The sequence below is a fragment of the Delphinus delphis genome, chromosome 10 (assembly GCF_949987515.2).
Source record: "Delphinus delphis chromosome 10, mDelDel1.2, whole genome shotgun sequence".
In the NCBI taxonomy this organism is placed as follows: Eukaryota; Metazoa; Chordata; class Mammalia; order Artiodactyla; family Delphinidae; genus Delphinus; species Delphinus delphis.
This window is the reverse complement of record NC_082692.2, coordinates 51,924,553-51,946,742: the sequence shown is the minus strand read 5'-3', so window position 1 is coordinate 51,946,742 and position 22,190 is coordinate 51,924,553. Positions and strand designations below refer to the sequence as shown.

General features: G+C 48.6%; 1 protein-coding gene across 1 annotated transcript in view; it reads right to left on the bottom strand.

Moving 5' to 3' along the window:
• Positions 1-5,720: 5,720 nt before the first annotated feature.
• Positions 5,721-22,190, bottom strand: part of CMTM7 (CKLF like MARVEL transmembrane domain containing 7) — a 42,043-nt gene continuing 25,573 nt past the window's right edge. Inside the window, exons 2-5 of the mRNA XM_060021372.2 lie at positions 15,248-15,421; positions 10,484-10,582; positions 7,891-7,972; positions 5,721-6,312 (exon numbers count right to left, since the gene is read on the bottom strand). Coding sequence (XP_059877355.1) covers positions 6,299-6,312; positions 7,891-7,972; positions 10,484-10,582; positions 15,248-15,421 — 369 coding nt within the window. The 3' untranslated portion in view covers positions 5,721-6,298. The remainder of the gene's footprint in view (positions 6,313-7,890; positions 7,973-10,483; positions 10,583-15,247; positions 15,422-22,190) is intronic.

Below are 22,190 nucleotides of genomic sequence, written 5' to 3'. Positions count from 1 at the left end.
CAAAGTAGTTTTCTCTGTGGGGCCATTACAATGCCTGCATACCCACCAACAGTTCACATGATACCAGGTGTGTCCAAACCACTGATGCTCTCTCACTGGAGAATTCAGGGCAATAAGTGTGCTGCTGTGTGCTGTGCTAGGTGAAGGCAAACTGATTCCATCTGTCCCTCACCCCCAACACCCCCATTTAAAAAATAAAGTGTTAGCAGTACCCCAGGCTGCAAACTAAGGGCCAGGTATGATGGCAGCAGCACCTCCATCCACCTTGGAGACGTCAGGCACTGTGGAAATGAAATTGGCCACCTTCTTATTTAAGCGCCCAGAGTCCACAGTAAAACTCCCAGCTTCCATCGGCCAGACAGCAGGGTGCAACTTCTAAGGAAGCTTGGAAGCTACGCGAAGCACCCCTGGCCATCCGAAACCTTGGGTGAAAAGACCTTGTACCTTTTCTTCTCCCAGGAAAAGGCACTGTTTCAAATGCTCGGCGAGCTTGATGGGGAAACCCTGTCCTCGGCTCTGCCTCTGACCCCCTTACATGAGCCACCAACAGTGGATGCAATGAACGGATCCCGTGAGCAGGTTCTTACAGAAGAGCAGCAAGCACAGTCCAGACCCAAACCAACCAACCAAAACCCCACGAAACTACAGGCAGTATCTATAATAGAGTTTAGGAATAGTAGGGCTTCCCCTTGGGTGGGGATGAATCCCGCCACCCGATCCTGTACCTGAGTCTTGTCCCTGCTTGTCTCGTGGCTGTAGTTTATCCGGCCTGAGATAGTTTATCCGCTGAGTAGTTCTTTGCTGCACAGGAGCCGTGGGCTCGCTCCAGGTTTCTGCCTCTGCTGGTCCGCTCCGCCCGCCCCTTTAAGGCTGTCAATCACCTGACTTGGCTTTTAGTCGTAAAATAGATGCATCTGTGCAGGAGTTTTCCTGGGCTGCCTTCTTCCCGGCATTCAGTGGCCTCATTACCCAGGATTTTTATTTGGTAGGTGACTCACCTCTTGTTCAAACGACTCGATCATCTGAGAATCTTAGTGGCTTTCTGTCAACCCACTTCTTGGGGTCCCTGGCCGTTCACTGCCCCCTTGAGGCTGTGTATTTTCTTTCCTTGGATGAGTCAGATGCTCAGAGCTCTGGCCACTGGGGCCGCCAATCTCCACTACCGCCTTCTGAGGCTGCCCCTGAGTAAGGCTGTCGGTGCAGCTGCCGCATATTGTCGGCTTGTAACCACAGATCCAGATGAACCATCTACGTGGGCAGTGAAGCCGGGAAGTAGAGAGAACCAGCCAGTAGGAGGATGCGCTGCCGAGTGGACCACCCTGTGTGATCATTTGCATGGTCCCACGGGACTGTCCTTGGAGACACTGTATAAAACCTGCCTCAGGACAGTCTGTCCCGGGAGAGAAGGAGGACAAATGTATCCACTGACTCCTATGTCCCATTAGCCAGCATCACCCCACGGGGCAGGAACTCCTGCACCTGCGGGCTGGACACCCCTGGCGGCGACCACAGTAAAGCTCTGGTGTGACAGTCAAGAACTGTCAGTGAAGCGTGCAGCCCAGCTCCGTGGTTGCGCTGGAGTGAAACTGGTCACAGCTCTTGCAGGGCAGGCACGCAGGGGGGATTAAGAGATGGGGGGGCAAGAGGATGTCCAGTGCTTCCTAAAAGGCGGTGTCTGTTACAGCAACACTGCGTGAAGGATGACATACAGCTTGGGGTTTCATAAATGCCATGCTTAGCTGCACTTCTTAGGCAATACATCAAGCGACGCTAGAATTACGTAATAAGAAAAGCAAAGGTGTGGTGGATGGTAGATTCGGAAGAGAAGAGGACCAGGGCGGGGGAATGGGAAGCGTGTAGTTACAGTTAAATGGAGGCTGCGGTCACGAACCAGAGGATTATGATTCATCTGAGCGCCTGAAGTCCAAATAAAACGTGCAAGTTGTGCTTCTGTTCCCGAACCCTGGAGTCGGACGAACTGGGCTCCCCGCGGCCACCAAAAGGCGGCGCTGCGGGCGCGGGCGGCCACCTGCGGGGCCCGGTGAGTTTCCCGTTGAAAGGCAGGCCGAGCCCCCGGGGAGCCGCGGCGGCGCCGGGCAGCGCGCCTCGGGCTGGGGACCCCGCTCCCGCTCCCCGGGGAGGACCCGCCCCGGCCCAGCGGTCGGGAGGAAGCAGCTGACTTCCTGCGTCTCCCCTCGCCCCGCCCCCCGCGCCCACCCGCCCCAGCACCGCCGCCCCGGGGCGGGGTAGTAAACCTGGGGCCCGCAGGCCGCAGCCAGCCCCACGCAAGTTTTGTTTGGCCTAAAAATCCAGATTTCCACTTCGCTCAGTCACTTGGAGCATGAGGGTTTCTTTTTCCTTTTTACAGTTTTGGTCAGATCAATAGAGTGCCCATTTTCCTGGCGGCTATCACTCTTCAGAACTGAGCCCTGCGCAACGCTTCATACCATAGCATTTCCTCTTTTGCACAATTTTATATATTAATCATGGTCTTTTTTTGGGCATAATTACTTATCTATACAGAAAATTACAGTAAATCCTCAACAAGCCACCAGTGGCCTCAGTCTCCTTACAAGGTCCAGAGGCACCAGGTATTCTCACCGCGGTCTCCTGAGGAAGTTTCTCCCGGTGTCCTGCCCCCTCCAACCTGGGCCGGTCGCTGTGTCCATTTGTCTGGTGCCCCGTGGGCAGCCTAGCAGCTCCCTTCAGTGCAGGGGGTGCCTGACTTTTTTTTCTTTTTTAAAGCAGAGAAATCCCCTTTCTCAATCAAAATCCCCCATGAAATTCCACTATATAAAACAGGAAATATAGTGTTCATATAAATTACTCATTTACGTTTGTAACATTGACTTATTATGAAGTGAGTCTAGAAGAGTAATGGGATTAATTTGAAAAGCGTATGATTTGGAGGAAGGAGCTAACTGGGGCTGTAGCCTCATCTTCCATTCATTCCACTGCTTGGTGCTGGTGGCAGGAGTTGGAGGAAGCCTGGCTCGCCCAGGACGTCGTGGAAGGTTCTCAGCCACTCACCTCCCACTCCTGGCGTCTCCCTGGACCAGTCCAGGTGCAAGGCCAGCCTTCCCCGAGGGCTGCATGAAACCAGGAAGTCTGTGCTGGAGCACGGCCGGCCCAGGGGTTCCCACCTTTCAGTGTTTGCCACTGATAACGAAGAGTGTGCGTTTTAAGATGTTAACATTATTTTGCACATAAAATCGACATCTGTGAGCTCCTCGGAGCACCTGTGAGAGTTCACAGGCTGCAGTTCAGAAACCACTACAGTGGGAAAAAGATGGGACTGAGAAGGGGCCCAAAGGTCTGCGGTGTCTCCATGGCAACAGAAGTTAGCTATCCTTGCTAAGGAAGAGGCCTGGGAGGTGGTGGCACAGGGAGTGGGACAGCTCTGGGTCACCTGAGCATCCTGGCTGGAGGCCCAGGCTAAGGGCCGAGCAGGTCACCATGTCTGGAAGAGAAGCCGCCAGGCCCACTGCAGCACAAGGGCTGTGTCAGGCCAGGGCCTCCGTCAAGAACACACTTGTGGGGCTTCCCTGGCGGCGCAGTGGTTGAGAATCCGCCTGCCAATGCAGGGGACACGGGTTCGAGCCCTGGCCTGGGAAGATCCCACATGCCGTGGAACAACTGGGCCCGTGAGCCACAACTACTGAGCCTGCGTATCTGGAGCCTGTGCTCCGCAACAAGAGAGGCCACGATAGTGAGAGGCCCGCGCACCGCGATGAAGAGTGGCCCCCGCTCGCCGCAACTAGAGAAAGCCCTCGCACAGAAACAAAGACCCAACACAGCCAAAAATAAATAAATAAATTTATTTAAAAAAAAAAAAGAACACACTTGTTTCCTTCTCTGGGCCTCCTGCAGACACCAGGGCTACCCACCTGTGGAGGAAACCAGCTGGCACAGGCTGGCTCTGGCCCCGCCCTGCCTGCCCCCCCAGAGGACCTGGACTCAAATCCCAGCTCTAGCCCTAACCTCACTTCCCCTCGGCTGTCTCCTTGGGTCACCCTACTCCACGGCCCGACCTTCAGGATAGATGTGCTTCCTAGAGGGGCCCTCAGAGAAAGAGGCAGTACTATGGCTGCACGCCACCTCCTGCAGAGAGAAGCACAGCTAAGCTGTTTTCCAGAGCCTCTCTGAGCAGCAGTCTTTCTTGTGGGTAGTGAGAAAACGCCTGTGCAGAGGCCTGCAGGACAAAGGGCACCAAGCCCACTGTCCAGCCCTCCTACCCAGGTCTCTGCTGGCCAGGAGCTGCCCGCTCGTGGGAGATGATGTGGGCAGACCCACTCTGGTCTCATCTCCCAGTGTCCCAAGTGCCCCAGGTGCCAACACCCTATCCTGGGCCTGCGGTGGCCACAACGAGCCAAGGCTGGCTCTTGGTCCTTGGGGCAGGTACCTGACTCCCATCCTCCCCCCATGGGTCCAGTCTTCCCTCCTCTCACACCTTGGCTTGGTCCTGCCCAGCCGTCTGCTCAGTGGGTCACCTCCCCGTGCTGGGACAGAGTTTGGCTTACGCCTGGGCACTCCCCCTGGGTGAGCAGCCCCAGAGAGCACCTGGTGTAGAGAAGACACACACGTCCTGCAGCCTGTATCCTTTAGACCTGCGACGCTTAGCTGTTAGAACACGGCGCTGGCCTCTGCTGGACTGTGGTGCCTGCTGTGGGGTGTGCGTAATTGGACCTCTGCCTTCCTCCATTTCCCAAGTAGCTTTGCAGCTACTTAGGTGCCTTACACAGAAGGTCCTGCATTGCTTTAAAAAAAGAAAAAATTGTGGTAAAATATACGTAACATAAAAGTTAACCGTTTTAACAATTTTTAGTTATACAGCGCAGTGGCGTTAATTACATTTAGATTATTATGCAGCCATCACCACCGTCCATCTCCAGAATGCTTTGGTTTTTTTTTTGGCTTCTCGGCATGTGGGATCTTAGTTCCCCGACCAGGGATCAAACCTGTATCCCCTGCAGTGGAAGCACAGAGTCCTAACCACTGGACCACCATGGAAGTCCCAACCAGAATGTTTTCATCTTCCCAAATGGAAACTGTACGCATTAAACATTCACACCAGGGCCCCCTCCCTCCAGACCCTGGCAACCAACCACCATTTTACTTCCTGTCTCTCTGAATTCTGCCTACGGTATGCACCTCGTGTAACTAAAATCATACAGTATTTGTCCTTTTGTGTCTGGCTTATTCATCCATGGGGTAGCATGTGTCAGAACTGCCCTCTTTTTAAAGGCTGCCTGTGTTGCTTTTGAGTCTTGTGTAAACAGTACTGGTTTCCACCCTTTATATCAATTTACTTTGAAAATACACAAGGACTTCCCTAGTGGCGCAGTGGTTAAGAATCCGCGTGCCAATGCAGGGGACACAGGTTCGACCCCTGGTCCGGGAAGATCCCACATGCCGCGGAGCAATTAAGCCTGTGCGCCACAACTACCGAAGCCTGCGCGCCTAGAGCCAGTGCTCCGCAACAAGAGAAGCCACCGCAACGAGAAGCCCGCGCACCGCATGGAAGAGTAGCCCCTGCTCTCCGCAACTAGAGGAAGCCCGCGCCCAGCAACGAAGACCCAACGCAGCCAAAATTAAATAATTTATAAAAAAAGAAAGAAAATACTCAAATCTTGAGAGGCCAGGACCATCTGCACCCTCTGCTCCTCTTACCTCCAGTGGGCCTCCAGGTAGCGCTCACTTCACAGCCTTCTTCTAACTTAATAAGAAATCCTTCTGCAATTAGCCAAGTCAACATTTTATTTAAAAACACATAAACACGTACACAATGGTAACAACAGGAAGGGAGCCAAGATCTCCTATTTGGGGGCAGGCTGACAGCATGGTGTTCCCGTAAGCCTCACTTTAAGAAAGAGGGTACCTTCAAGACCAGATTTCCAAGCGAGATAAATTAGGAGGTGGCTGTGTTTTCACAAGACGCCCCTTGGAGGTCTGGGGAGAGGGGAAGGGTTCGGCAGAGTATTCAAACACCACCCCTTCACCTTAACGGGGGGAGGGGGGCATCAGTCCCTGAGGCTGTTCTAAAGCAGGAGGGAGAGATCAGATTTCCCTGGAGGCTGCTTTTCTTTCCCGGAAGGGGAGGAATATTCTCTGAGGAAGTGAAGAAGGCTGGCGAGAGAGGCTGGACCCGCTCAGGAGCCGGAGGAAGGGCCCGTCCCGCACCCACCGGCCCAGGGACCCAAACCCCGGTCTCTCCTGCGGCCGCCGGCTCAAGCCCCTCCATCAGCGTGGGTCACACGTCCTGCAGCGCCTCCTACAGGGCTGGCGGGCTGTTAGGGCATCAGACGGCGGCATCTGGGGAAGGAAGCGGCAGAGTTGGGAGAGCTCGCCCCACGGCTGCGCATGCGCTGCCTCCCCCCCCCCCCCCCCCCCGTCCGCACCACTTCCCGTGGGAACGATGATTCCTCTCCCTGCTCCTCTCCACCCCAGGCCTCTTCCTCAGAGGTACTGTAACTTCTTCAGCTGTTTGTTTTGGCTCTTCCTCCGTAATTTTACCTAGTATATGTATACTTACAGATTACTTTTAGACATTACCTATTAACTTTTTCGCATTCTTTTTTCATCAATTTTTCTTAAACAGCTTCACAGACATATAATTCATATACCATACAGTTCACCCATTTAAAGTGTTCAATTCCGCCGTTTGCCCTATATTCACAGAATTGTGCAGCTACCCCAATTTTAGAACATTCTCATCACTTCCAAAAGAAGCACCACAGGCATGCGCAGTCACCCCTGTATACCCTCCCGCCAGCCCTAAGCAACCACTACCCTACTCTCTGTCTCTGTGGATTTGTCTATTTTGGACATTTTTCCTAAATGGAATCCTACAATATGCGGTCTTTGGTGACTGGCTCCTTTCACCTAGCCTTCTGTTAGCTTTTTGCCAGTGGGACCATTAAGATTGAAGCGCTGCTGTTGGCAACCTCTCTGCTGGGCAAGGTAAGGTGCTTCGATATTTTAAATGTATTTTTAAAAAACAAAGAAAAAGAAGAAAGGAAGTGCTGGATCAAAGAAAGAAGTAAATTAACTGAAATAGCTGGTTTGATTTTCAGCAGTTCTATTTCTAGAAATTTATTCTAAAGATAAAATATATTAAGTGTGTGTATAGGCATATATTTACAAGGATATTCATTACAGCACTGTTTAGTAGGAAAGAATTTAAAAAAAAAAAAAAAAACAAGCATAATGCCCCCAAATAGGAGACAAGTAAACTACGGCACTGACATGCAATGGAGCCAGTGCAACACCGTGGAGCCACGAAGGATGCCAGAGAAGGACACCTAATGATGTGGGGAAAGTGCCTGACAGGAGGCTAGGTAGGAGCAGAAGAGAAGGTTACAAAATAATACATGAACTCTGATCCTTTAATAAATGCACAGGTGTTGGGACTTCCCTGGAGGTCCAGTGGTTAAGACTCCGTGCTTCCACTGCAGGGAGCATGGTTTCGCTCCCTGGTGGGGGAACTAAGATCCTGCCAGCCGCACGGGGCAGCCAAACAAACAAAACAAGCACATCTCTCTCTATATATATATATATACTCAGAGAGGAAATGCAGGAGGGAGAGACACCCAGCAGGTGCTATTTCTGGGTACTGTGATAATGGTTTTTATTTTTTTAAATTTCTTTTTCTTATTTCGATTTTCTAAATGTACTACATTTTATTTTTGTCATTAGGAAACTCATTTAAAGAAAACGCTTGTCCATCAGAGACGTAGATGTCAGGGTGCCCCTGGGCGCTGTGGAGACGAGACGGAGCAGAGGGTCCTCTGCAGCAGGGTGGTCCCCTACTGCCGACCTCCAGAGCCTGTGTCCTCCCGTGCCTGAGCAGAGGGAACCTTCTTGGTCATCTGTTTTCAGACCAGAACTCACCTGTTGACTGGGTCACGCACGAGATCTTGTAGGACAGCCACACACTCGCCAGGCAGAGGAAGGTGGCCAGGAAGCCGAAGATCTGCACGGGAGAAAGGGGGCAGCGGGCGCCCAGGCCAAGGGCAGTCACTCGGGCAGTCACCCTTCATCACCCTGCTCATCCCTGGGCCTGTTTCCTACACCAGCTGTGGCTGGGAGGGAGCTCAGGGACTCAAGTGACCCGGCCACCTGTCCTCGCTCAGGTGTGGAGGTGACGCCCGGGCCCTGGCCGGGCCCACAGCTGGGACACAGTCAGGCCTCCGGTTGCCACCCCTCGCCTCTTCTCTAGGCAGCTACCTGCCCACGCTCGGATTTATGTTTACAACCGAGCTGGGGCCAAGCCACCGGACTTTAATTATCCTGGGCTAATAAGACAGAAAAAGGAGGAACGGTACATTTTAATTTGGGTTTTTAACACATTAACGTTCAAATGGATTTTCTTGGGTGTGGTAGCATCATCTGCACTTCATCCAGAAAGGCTTTCTGTCTGGCTGGCTTTACAGCTGTGTCGGAGCCAGAAGCTGAGACCCCAATACCTAGTCTTAGGTTTGCATGTATTTAAGTAACATTAGGCTGAAATAAGTTCAGGCAGCGCTCCTTTCCTTTCTGTGCTCAGCTGTGAGCACCTAGCCCAGAGCAGCCGCCTCATTTGTGATAAGGAAAGGGCCTCACGGTGGCTCATTAAATGATGGAGCAAGAAGCAGACAGGGACTCAGGTGTCTCTGCCTGGAACTTGGAAGCCTGCAGCCTCTCCTGACTTGTCAACAACACTGGCAGCTGCAGCAGCTAACACTGACTGAGCACTTACTTCGTACCAGGCAGTGTTCTAAGCCCTTTAAAGGAACCCGCACAGCTCTGCCAGGTGGGCACGGCTGTTACCTCTCCCCCCTCATTTTTCAGCTCAAGAAACCAGGGACAGGAGGTCAACTCTTCAGCCCAGGAATGTGGAGCCAGCAAGGGCCAGACCAGAGATCTGAGCCCAGAGTCCACCTCTGCTTGCCTGTTGCCCAGGTGTCCTCGGGCCCTCCAAGTGCACGGCTGGGAGCTCCCTGAGGTCCAGCCCAGGAGCAGCCAGACCAAGCGCGGGATCATCCAACCTAGCTGCTGGTTTCCACACATGGCTGCCCGTCACCCCACCCCCGACCCCGTCCACTGCCGTGCCTCCTTTTGTACCAATTGTCTGCACCACATAATCAGCCTATTAGAGCCTGTCCTGGCCTCTCATTGTCTGTTCCGCACAATTAGCACATTATACACCATCCCAGTCTCCAACTGTCCACACTGCATAACTGAACAGTTTATTATCAGGCTACACAATGCTCCTCTGGATGACAGTGCCTTGTGTGCTCATTGTTTCATGTGCCCTGGCCTCCTAAGCTAGATCACCACTTTCTCATCAGCAGGGACCATGTCTTTTCATTTCTCCTGGCCCCTCGCCCGGCCCATGCTTGGTCCTAGGCACAGAGATCGTGTACGACAAATGGGGTTTACTGGGATTCCAGGGCTAACATTGTCATGTGCCACCTCAATGAGGAAACCCAGTGGGAATCTCCCCGCGTGGTCCTGAAACACAGCGGGCGCCAAGCTCTTCTGTCCCCCCCTCCGCCAGCCTGCCTGCAGCTGGGCAGGGGGCAACCATTCCTCTTCTTGGAAACTGCCTGGGGAGGGGGGGAAGGTGCTTAGGGGGCAAGAGTGCTCAGGGGTTTGGCTGCCCCTCCGCGGTGACCTTCTGCCCCATGCAGACTCCACCCCTCCGTGGAATTCCAGGCACTCACCCACTCTTGGCCCAAAGTCCAGAGAATTTTGGTACCGTGCGGAAGTGAGTGACTACCACACAGAGAGCTTTTCTTAAAACTCATTTGAAAAGTGAGGCAAATCAGTTCTGGCCTACAGACTTCCAAACTGTAAACAATTAGCTAAATCAGAAATCAGATGACAGCAATCTATAGATCTTTTTACAATAATGTATATACACATATGTGTATCTGTGTGATAAATATATATAGCTCCCATAGCACTATGTTTTGTCCATTTCCATGCTACTTCTATTCATGTTAGCAGATGGGTCAATTTTCACCTATGAAAGGTATAGGAGTGTTATTTCCTGGCCTGAATACTGTTAAAAGTCAGGAAGGGCAAAGCTAGGACTCACGGCAGATTATCACTAGCTGATCACAAAAATGTTCCCCTGGGCTGGAAAAAGGCCTCAGAACCTTTCCCTGAACGGGGCTGAGACAGCCATGAGCAAATGACCAGCGTGAACATGAGAATTAAAACCTACTTGCCCGTGATTTAAGGAGTGGCTGTAAGAGAAAGAGGCCTGGGCCGCTGGGGCCATTTGAGTTCGTAACAGCCCTGCCCATCCACCTTCTGACACCCTCCACCGTGGGCCCAAGTTTAAGGCTATTTGGAGACCACTGCTGGTGGATCAAGGTCCGGACTGATTCTGAGAAAGAAAGGCCCCAGAGAACAACCCCTTTGCTGCCCTGAGAGGAAGAAAATGAGCATTCGGAACAGGAATTCACTCCTGCCGCTTCCCGGAGAATGTCCTCACCGCTCCAGCCACCAGTCGGCTCTGGTTGTAACTCTTGGAAGCTGCCACGATGGACGCGATTAGGAGAAGCAGGGTACCGATTAAATAGTGCAGGAGTTCCTGGGGGCAAAAACAAAGCAGAGCAGTGGGTAGGGAGCTCCATTCCTGGTTCTCAGAGGCACCTGGGCGTTAGGAGAGATGAATGGAGGGGAGGGAGTGACACTTCCCCTTCTCCCTGTAACACCCTGACAGGAGCAGCGAAGCTCACTGGCAACGAGAAAGGAAGGCCAGCCAGGATGAGGCCACACAAGAGAGAAAAGACGCCAGGCAGGCAGGAAGAGAGGCGACAAAGAGAAAGGATGCTTCTCGGGTGAGGAGAGATGTCCCCTAAGGACCACTCCACTCCTGAGGTCAATCTGTCCACGGTACCTTGACCTCCGGCCAAAGCTACTAACAAGCAAATGAGCTGCTTCTAACTCCAAGGATGGAGAGTTTAAATGAAGCTCCAGCTCTGAGAAGCAAAGCCCCTTAAAAAGATGTGTGCCTTTCTTCTGCTTCAGAGAAAGTTCTGGGCTAGCAATGTGCTGGTTTTGGTGGCTGCCTGGAGGGTCTCCCCATTCCGTGAACAAAAGTCCTCCCAGTTTTGTCCTCATTCTGTCTTCCCTCTTCTTTTCTGTTGGAAGTGTGCCCTCAGGCCAGACTGCTGAGGGGTCTGCAGGAAGGGCTGATGCTGCCTTTGCTTCCCTTGGGTCCACAGGGGCATCCATTTCTGCCCCATTCACTCTCCATGATAAAATGGGGTCTTTGCAGGCCCTGGATGAGGCGAGGCCTCTATCATTCGACAACAAAGGAATGCTTCGCCTCATCCTTTCCCCTCCCCACGAACGCCAGATCAGAGGAGAACTGGGGCTTAGGGCCACTGACAGTGGGGTGCGCCCCCGAGAGAAATTTATAGCTGTCAAGGCTTATATTAAAAATGAAGAAAGGTTTCAAATTAATAACCTAACCTTTACCTTAAGACACTGGAAAAAGGAAAGCAAACTAAACCTAAAGCAAGAAGAAAGAAGGAAATAAAGATTGGAGCACAAATGAATGATACAGAGAACGGAAGAAAAATAGAGGAAATGAATGAAATCAATAGCTGGTTCGTTGAAAAGGTCAACAGAATAGAGAAACCTTTAGCTAGACTGATCAAGAAAAAAAAAGAAAACATTCAAATGACCAGAATCAGAAATGAAAGACAGACGGGAATCCCCTGGTGATCCAGTGGTTAGGACTCAGTGCTTTCACTGCTGGGGCCTGGGTTCAATCCCTGATCTCAAAACTAAGGTCCCACAAGCAAAGAGGTGTGGCCACAAATAAATAAATAAAAGCGGGGACATCACTACTGGTGTTAGAGATAAAAAGGATTTTAAAAGAATATTATGATCAATCATATGCCAATAAGTTAGATAACTTAGATGAAATGGAGATATTCCTAGAAAGACATGCTACTGAAAATGACTCAAGTAGGAATAATCTGAATAAAATTTATAATAAGTAGAATTTGAATTAATAATAAAAACACTACCCACAAGAAAAGCTCAGGACCAGGTGGCTTCACTGCAGAATTCTACCAAACATTTAGAGAAGAATCAATTCCAACTCTTCCCAAACTCTTCTAAAGAACACAAGAGGAGGGAACACTTCCCAGATCATTCTATGAGGGCAATATTACCCTAGTAACAAAACCAAAGACATCACAGGAAAACTAAAGACCAATAATATATCTTATGAATACAAACGCAAAAATCCTAGCAAACCAAATCCAGCTACACATAAACTGAATTATACACCACAGCCAATCAGAATTTGTCCCGGGAATGCAAAGTTAGTTACACATGTGAATATCAATGTAATATGCCATATTAACAGAATCCTGGGGGGAAAACCTACATGACTATCTCAATAGACAAAGAAAAAGCCTTTGACAGATTCTAACACCCTTTCATGATGGAAACAACAAAGTAGGACTAGAAGGTAAGTTTTTCTATTTGATAAACCTCCTACAAAACCCCCACCTAACATCATATTTAATGATAAAAGATGAGTGCTTTCCTCCTAAAATCAGGAACAAGATAATGATATCTGCTCTTGCCACTTTAATGCAACATTCAACTAATTTCTTGCAATGAGCCAAGAAAATGAAGCAAAAAGCATCTAGATTGGAAAGGAATGTAAAACTGTCTCCATTCACAGATGGTATGCTCTTATAGATAGATTTGAAAATCCTAAGGAATCCACTAACAATCTATTAGATCTAATAAATGATTTCAACAAGATTGAGGCTACAAGATCAATATACAGAAATCAATTGTATTTCTATCCACTTGCAATGAACACTCCAAAAATGAAATTAATAATTACAGTTGAAATAGTATAAAAAGGATAAGATACTTAGGAACACACTAAACAAAAATAGTATAAAACTCATACTCTGAAAACTACAAAACATTGTTGAAAGAATTTTTCTTTTTCTTTTTTTTTTTTTTTGCGGTACGCGGGCCTCTCACTGTTGCGGCCTCTCCCGTTGCGGAGCACAGGCTCCGGACGCGCAGGCTCAGCGGCCATGGCTCACGGGCCCAGCCGCTCCACGGCATGTGGGATCTTCCCGGACCGGGGCACAAACTCGCTTCCCCTGCATCGGCAGGCGGACTCTCAACCACTGCGCCACCAGGGAAGCCCAAGAAATTTTAAAAGATCTAAACAAATGGGAAAACCTCCCATGTTCATGGATCATGACTTAATATTGTTAAAATGGTAATACTCTCCAAACTTATCTACCGATTCAATGCAATTCGTATTAGAATCCCAGGTGACTTCTTTGTAGAAACTGAAAAGCTGATTCTAAAGTTCATATGGAATGGCAAAAATCCAAAACAATCCTGAAAAAAGAGGACAAATGGGAAGAGTCACACTTCCTAATTTCAAAACTTACTGCAAATCCATAGTGATCAAGGTGGTATAATAAGATCAGTGCAACAGAGTTGAGAGTCCAAGAATAAATCCATGCGTTTATGGCCAACTAATTTTCAACAAGCTGCCAAGACCACTCAACGGGAGAAAGAACAGCCTTCCCAACAGATAACTGGGACAACAGGATATTCACATGCAAAAGAATGAAGCTGAATCCTTGCTTCATACTATACGCAAAAATTAACTCAAAATGGATCCAACACCTAAATGTAAGAGTTAAAAGTATGGAAGGCTTAAAAGAAAACACAGAGGTGAATCTTCATGATCTTGAATTGGCAATGGCTTTTTAGATATTATACCAAAACCATAAACAACAAAAGAAAAATATAAATTAGATTTCATCAAAATAAAAAACTTGTCCTTTAACAGATACTATCAAGAAAGTAAAGACAAAAAGAAAAGAAAAAGAAAAAATTATGGGAGAAAATATCTGATAAAGGACATTTAACTAGAATATACAAAGAACTCTTACAACTCAATAATAAAAAGATAACTTAATCAAAAAATTGGCAAAGGATCTGAAAAGACATTTCTCTAAAGAAAATATACAAATGGCCAAAAAGCACATGAAAGATGACTAACACCGTTAGTCATCAGAGAAATGCAAATCAAAACCACAAGCTGTAACTTCACACTCACTGGAATAAAATCTCAAAGTCCGAAATAACAAATGTTGACAAGGATGTGGAAAAATTCGAACCTTTATACACCACTGCTAGGAATGTAAAGTGGTACATCCACTTTGGAAAACAGTCTGGCAGTTCCTCAAACAATTAAACATAGTTACCATGTGACCCAGCAATTCCACTCTTAGGTATATTCCCAAGCAAAATGAAAATATGTCCACACACAAAATTTGTACACAAAATGTTCATAGCAACATGATTCATAATTGACAAAAGGTGGAAATTCATAATTGCCACATGTCCATCAATGATGAATGAATAAACAAAATGTGGTATATCCTTTCCATGGAATATTAGCTATAAAACGAAATGAAGTACTGATATATGCTACAACATAGATCAACCATGAAAACCCTCTACTAAATGAAAGAAGCTAGTCACAGAAGACCAAATATATGTGTCCATTTATATGATATGTCCAGAACAGGAAAAGTTACAGAGGCAGGAAGCCAATTAGTAGTTGCTCAGGGCTGGAGGTGATGAGGGATAGTAGGTAACAGCTAAAGGGTACAGAGTTTCTTTTTGAGGTGATGAAAACATTCTAAAAATAACTGAGGTAATGGTTACACAAGTCTGGGAATACACTAAAATTCATTGAATTGTACACTTCAATGGGTAATTGTATGACATGTGAACTATATATCAATAAAGCTGTTTTTAAAAAGAACATAGTGGGAAGAAAAAACCCTAGCAACTTCTGACATGTTTCCTCAGACTCTGCCAGTCCACTTTAGCTGACAAATCTTATCAATACTCACACAGTGTAAATACCCATTACCCCTATCAGCTTCTTCCTTCTATGTTCCTCCTCCAAGTCACACACACACACAGCCCATTTTCTGTCACTTGAGAAAACAAGCACTGAGGTGAGAGGCACAGCCTTCTAGTAGCTGGAAGGTGAGTTTTAGAAACCAGTGGGACATGAGGCATAGACGTGCACCCAACAGTGGGAAATTCAGAGCTGAAGCAGCCAAGGATGGTGCAGGAGGCGGGGTAGGCAGACAGGAAGGACTCCGTCAGGTCTCAGTGCCCAGCCTGCATCCTGACTCGTGCAAGCCGAGAGCAGGCCCGGCCACTCCCTTACCGACAGGGGCCAGCTGATACAGGTGAGCACGCGGTACAGGCGGAAGAGGTGGACCAGGTAAAAGGCGAGAATCATGATCAAGTTGCAAATGGTGACCACTTCAAAGTAGCTGTAGGCACTGTAGCTGGTCCACAGAGAGCTCCTCACGCAGATGAAGGCAATCAGCAGCGAGACCTGGGACGTGAACACAGAGACATCAGAGAAATGCCCACCCAAGATGGGCACCCAGGGAACGAACAACACAACAGAAACACAGACAACCACAGGGGACCGAGGAGCTGCCACAATCCAGGTTACCCCATCACAAACTGGCTGGAACAGTGCAATTTCCCACAGTACAAGCTTTTGAAACACAAGCCATTGTGAACGCTGAGGACGGCAGGGAGTGGTCTGTTCTCTCTGTTCTCTGAGGTCCATGTGCCGGCAGGATGCATGCTCAGGGAGAGGGCAGGAATTCTGGAAATAACCAGGCAGGACCACCTCCCTTATTTGCTGGACCTCCACTGAGTCAGCGTGATATTGAACCCCAGGTTTCCATGTTAGGTTGAACTGAAGGAAGTTGCCAATATTTGATTGTTTTTGACCCACCAAGATGTCAGTTCATACGTATAACCTACCAGCTGGCAGACAGTAAGTTACTGTCAACGAAAAATCAAATAACCAGCAAGCTAAGAAGAAAGAAAAGAGAATTGTATTCGCGCCAAACTGAGTACTATAACCTGGGAAACAAATTATCAGAAGCTCTGAGAACTGCTCCATTGATCAGGCGTTAGAAATGCAGTTTTATATATATTTTAAATAAATTTATTTATTTCTTTTTGGCTGCATTGGGTCTTCGTTGCTGCCCATGGGCTTTCTCTAGTTGTGGCGAGCGGGGGCTACTCTTCGTTGCAGTGCGTGGGCTTCTCACTGCGGTGGCTTCTCTTGTCGCGGAGCATGGGCTCTAGGCGTGCAGGCTCAGTAGTTGTGGCGCACGGGCTTAGTTGCTCCACAGCATGTGGGATCTTCCCGGACCAGGGCTCGAACCTGTGTCCCCTGCATTGGCAGGCGGATTCTTAACCACTGTGCCACCAGGAAAGTCCCAGTTTTATATATTTTTGAGACAAAGAAATTATGTATCATATTGACAGGTTAGCATTGTGTACACAGTTCCTCAAGTGTTTGTTTTTTTTTCAATTATGCATGTAGAGACAATCTTTTTAGTCAATGCAACCCCTTATAGAAGATGAAAAAGAAATATATTCATCATAGAATTACAATGCTGGCATGTGAAGAAAGGGGCCAACTTTTTCTCAAAGGTTGATCTCATCCTCCTGCTTTGAGGAGGTCTGGTTAATGTGTAATGCAGATGCACACTGCCCATGGGGTAAGGCCTACCACAAAGGGGGCATGTCATTTGTTGTTGCTGTTTTCGTTTGTTTTTTTCTGTTTGTTTGTCCTGCTATAGAAAATTTACGGTTTTCCTCGTCGTTACCACTTACTGATGCTTGATGTACATGATCTCCTTGAGACTCCCCACAACTCTGCCAGGTCAACAAGATCACCCCCATGCTCATAAGGGGAAATGGAGGCACACAAGCCTCCATAATCAGCTTAAGGCTACGTCCACGGTAAGCTGCGGAGGCACGATTTGAACCTTAGTCTATCTGATTCCAGGGATCGTGTTCCTCCACATCAGATGCGCCATCAAATGTGTGGGAATCCTGGCTACAAGGTGGTGCTTGCTCCCCCCTGGGCCTGCGGTGAGAGCTTGCTAAGCATACTGTTACATGAATGAATGAGTGTGCAGAATTAATAAACTAATCACCTAGTAATGAACGAACGATCAGGTCAATTATTAGCAACATAAGAATACCATGGAAGGGCAGACTGGAAGAGGGGAGAGAAGATTCTGAGTTTCTGGGAAGGCCACTCACAGAGAACAAAGTCTTGTTCACCCCACACAGGGGATAAACCAATAACACACAGGTGTTAAACGTATGTAAAGTCTCAGGGTCTATTTTAAAAGCACAACTAATTTAGGACAAAGGTTAAATATTTCACACTGCCTCTTTCCTACAGAACACTGATTCTCCAAGGGTGTGTGTGTGTGTGATTTCGTGTCCTATGGGACATTTGGCAATGTCTGGAGACACTCCTGGTTGTCACAGTTGCAGGGGGGATGCTACCCACCCTCCACAATGCACAGGACAGGCCCCGTAAAACAGAACTATCTGGCCTCAAGTGTAGCCTTCAAACTACTGTCCTACTGTGGAGAAACCCCGCTGTAGAAAATTGAGTCTACAATGAGAATTAGATCACGAAATGCATCTAACGCTGGTTAAAGAGGCTAACGCTAAAAACTCTATTTTCCAAAGCCCCTCATTGCTAGCATTCTACCAAGGTCCTCGGGTACAGGGACACCAGCTAGCAAAGAACACTGAGCTTAAGCCTAAAGTGGGCGTGAAGAGTGTTCTGCTCAACAGATCAAAGCAGAAGACTGTGGCCCTGACACACAGGGACCCTCAACATTTGCGTATTTCCCTTTGCTAATGAGCAGCATGAGGATTTTCATTTTCTCAGTTCCTCTCCAGCCAGCCGGCCACAGTGATACAATGATTCACACCTTGAGGTTGTTTTAAAGCCTCAAAGGGAGGCTTTGCTTCACTCAGGAGTGAGCATGACGGTCAGAGCTCTGCTGCCCTATAAGCCCCCATTTCCAGGCCTCGTCTCTCTGGGGAGTCTGGGGGGTCTCCCCAGCCTTTCACTGACCCTCTCACACACACTGGGGCATTTTAATTCAAGGCCTGCCTTAAAATGCAAATAACCCAGGATTATGCAGTGGATTTCTAGGTGGAGAAGCTGTTTTGCACCTGATTCAAAGACTTAGAATAATTTTTATAAGTCTTCATCTGTGACAAAGTCTGCAGACACGTGGGTGAGAGTTTCCCCAACCAACGAAAGGGGCCCGGGCAGGTCTTCCCCTCCGAGCCCCGGGGCTGAGCGCCGTGCAGCAGGAAGTACATTATTGCTCTACCCCAAACTGTCTCAGACCTCTCTGGGAAATCTGACTGTGAAATAAGACTTCCTGAATTCTGACCCCTGGGTCTCAGGCCGCCTACCACGTGCTCTTCTCCAGCAGAGCCCAATTTTGGACAATCTCGTTTAGACAGCGGATGCTGTGTACTTGTGCACATTACCAAAAGTGTCCCTTTTGCCGAAGCAGTCATTTATTACTACGTTAGCTAGCCAGCATCTTAGCTAGTGCACTTAAGAAAAAAAGAGAGACTTGATTGACTCTAAACTTTCCAAGAACTCCTCCAGGGCCAGTGGGTAACCTCTGCAAGTGCCCTGAATCCTCTAGATCAATACTCAGGGGGCAGCCAGGAAGGTGAAGCAGAAGAAAGAACAGACAATGGAGAGAAAAGGCCGGGGATGTGGGTGACTGCCCCGCCCCCTGCAACCAGCCCTCTCATGACCTCTTCTTCCCCCACCCTTTTTAAAAATTTGAAGTAGAGTTGATTTACAATATTGTGTTAGTTTCAGGTGTACAGCAAAATAATTCAGTTATGTGTGTGTGTGCGTGTGTGTGTGTATGTGTGTATACATATCTATATATCAGTTATACATATATGTTCTTTTTCAGATTCTTTTTCTATTATTCAATATTACAAGACATTGAATATAGTTCCCTGTGCTGTACAGTAGGACACTGTTGTTTATCTATTAGGACCTTTTCTTGTTCTCAGTGAGAAAAGCCTGAATTCAGAGAAACTGAAGTGAAGAAGGCTGGGCGGCTTTTGGAAGACACATACGGTTCTGTTTATTCATTTATTTTTTCTTAAAAATTTATTATTAGTTTTTGGCTGTGCTGGGTCTTCGTTGAGGTACTCAGGATCCTCGTTGTGGCATGTGGGATCTTTTAGTTGCGGCATGCAGATTTCTTAGTTGCAGCATGCATGCGGGATTGAAGCCGAGCCCCCTGCATTTGGGAGCATGGAGTCTTACCCACTGGACCACCAAGGAAGTTCTGGCTCTGTTTAGAGTAACGTCAGTGTGATACCACCTAAAAGGACTCAATTGTTTCTCTGGGTGCTTCCTAGCTCCTCTCATAAAGGTCTGTTCTTTTTTTATTTATTATTATCATTTTTGGCCTCACTGCGCGGCCTGTAGGAGCTTAGTGCCCCGACCAGGGATCAAACCCATGCCCCCTGCAGTGGAAGTGAGGAGTCTTAACCACTGGACCATCAGGGAAGCCCCAGGTCTGTTCTTTTATAATGAACTGTCATGAAAGTTGAAGATAAGGTATCTAACATAAATGTCCAGGGGTTTAAAAGTCATGTTGCAAGAACCCTCAACTCAAAGCCGGGTCTCAGACGCCCCGTGGCGCTGTCTACAGACACTGGCTTTCCCTCAGACTAGAAACCACTTCCTCTCCCTCAAACTGTGTCCTTTCTGACTCCATGCTATCAGAATTCTTACCAGAAAGAAGAGATAATTTTTGTGAAAGGAAGAGAAAATTTTTGTGAAAGCAGCAGTGTGTTTCAATTTCACAGCAGACGAAGCACACTGAATGTTACCTGAAAGAGACGATCGACCCCTGAGAATTTTGGAACTAAAACAGGCTGGTTCCTAAGTCCACGGCCAGGTGCCAGGCAGCAGGCCCAGGCCTGGGTGGGTCTCCCTCAAGGAGGAAATGGAATTTTGAAGTCTAAGATGGACAAGTTCTGGAGAAGCCTCCAGAGGCAGTGCTCAGGAGATGACCTCTGGTGGTCTCAGGGTCCCGGCTGCCTGTGCCCAGGGACACTCCCTCGGCAGGCATGTCCCCCGATGCCCTGCCACGTCTGGGGCACTGAGTGTGCCTGTGTCTGGCTGCAGATGGCACCAGACACCTTTGTTTGAGAGCCCGGAGCTGGATGCCAGCAGGTCACCCACCCCACCCTCTCGCAGCGTTTTTATTCTGACCTTGGGATAATGTCTCAGTGAGAGACACAGGCAGGAGGAGAGAAAGTAACTGATAAAAGGCAACATCAAAAGGCCTCAGACCAACTCTAAGAGGCTTTTCTGGAAAAGCCCAGGAGATGAAAGCCAAGCTTGTTCAAAAAGTCAGAGATGTGGACGATGATGCAGGGCTGGGAAACTGCATTTGTAGATTCGAGCAGGCCCCTAGTGACTCTGCTTGGCAGCAGGCAGGCAGGCAGGAGACTCTGCAGTGTTCCAGCTGAGCTCTGCCCTGGGGCACGGGGAGACGCACCTGTCTGCTGGTGAAGCCCCCTCTAGGGACCAGGAAATGGCCCCGTGCAATCTCATGAACAGCCACGTGCCACAGGATTGTTCATTGGTTATTAAAATCCACTTATTTTGCTTTCTTGTATACAAAGATCACATGTCAAGTTGTAAAAAGCACCTTATGACACGTCTTGGAGCTCTTTAATGGCACATATATAGATCTACCCTTTCCTTTTAATCAGCTGCGGCTTCACTGGACTCAGGGTCTCTCAACCTTGGCACCACTGACACTGACCAGGAGGATGCACTGTCGTGGGGGGCTGCCCTGCAAAATGCCTAGCTGCCATCCGGTCTCTTGTTTCACATGTGGATTTCCTTTCTGTCACACTGGCCCTCCTTGACTTGATGCTCCACAAAGGACAGCCCTTCGTGAGCACTTACTATACCCAAGCCCAGGGCTAAGTGCTCTACAATTTTTAACCAAGTTCATCCTCACACAGCAGTCCTAGAAGGTAAATACTACTGTCATCATTTTACAAGGAAAATGAGGCACAGAAAGGTTAACTGACTTGCTGAAAGTCACACAGCAGGGAAGTAGAGCCCGCTGGGCCCCCGGCATGCGACTGCATGTCCTTGCTCCCCACCATGCTGCTGCCCTGCCTACAGGACCTGTTTGTTTCTCTCCAGGACCGTTTCCTGGCTCTTGCCTCTGTTTTCAGCCAGGGGCTTGAACTCTCTGTCCAGTTCCCACTAGGGGCGGGCACGGAACAGCCTGTGGGACCCCAGATAAAAGAAGGGAATCCTACCCTGATTCAGAGTCCCACACACTCGGAGGCAGGGCTCTGGGGCTCCAACTCAGAAAGGTGGGCCCGTTAAAAATGGCGGTCATGTCAAGTGTCCTGCTCAAACAACAGGGTTACTCTAATTACATAATCAATACTTATTCAGTATAGAAAATTAATTCATACAGGTGTCTATTTAAGAAAACAAAAATCACCAATAATCCCACTTCTCAGAGGTAACCACCACCCCTGGTATTTCGGGGTATTTCTTTCCACATATGGATGTTATGAGCACATATGTATTATTTTTCCTTTTTGAAGATTGGATTACATGCTATACAGTTTTATACTCTGCTTTGTAAAAAGATTAAGGATTTTATCATTTGTAGTCTCTCCTCACTCGGTTATTCTGCTTTAGAGCCGCAGCAAGCTGTGTATTTCACCTGTTTATTTTTGTTGTCACCTCCCGAACATGAGCCCCCGATGATGGGGGCTTTGCTCTGTTTTGCTCACTGTTGTTGCCCCAGAGCCAGGAACCCTGAATGGTGCGTGGGTTCTCCATAGTTATTTGTGGCTGGAATGAATGAATATAGTTTACGGTGCACCCGTGAGGCCTTCCACGTTCCAGGCACTGGGCAAGGCCACGCTCCTGCTGCCTCGTGCTGAGAGGGGGATAGAGAAAGGAAAAAGCATCGCCCTGGACAGGCCCTGCCTTTTACGCGCGGGAGGAGACCAGTACGTTTGCGGTTCTCCTGTGCATCTGAAACAACTGCGAGCTTTAACCCCAGAAGCAAGGGGTCACCAGGGAAGCTGTGCAAAATACACATGCACACGTTCAGGTGTGGATCAGGCCAGAGTGACGCTTTGACAAGCTGGCCACCCCAGCCGAGGCCACCGCTGGCCACTGCGTTCCTCATTGGAGATGGGTCAGCTGTGGGCACACGGGCAGGGCC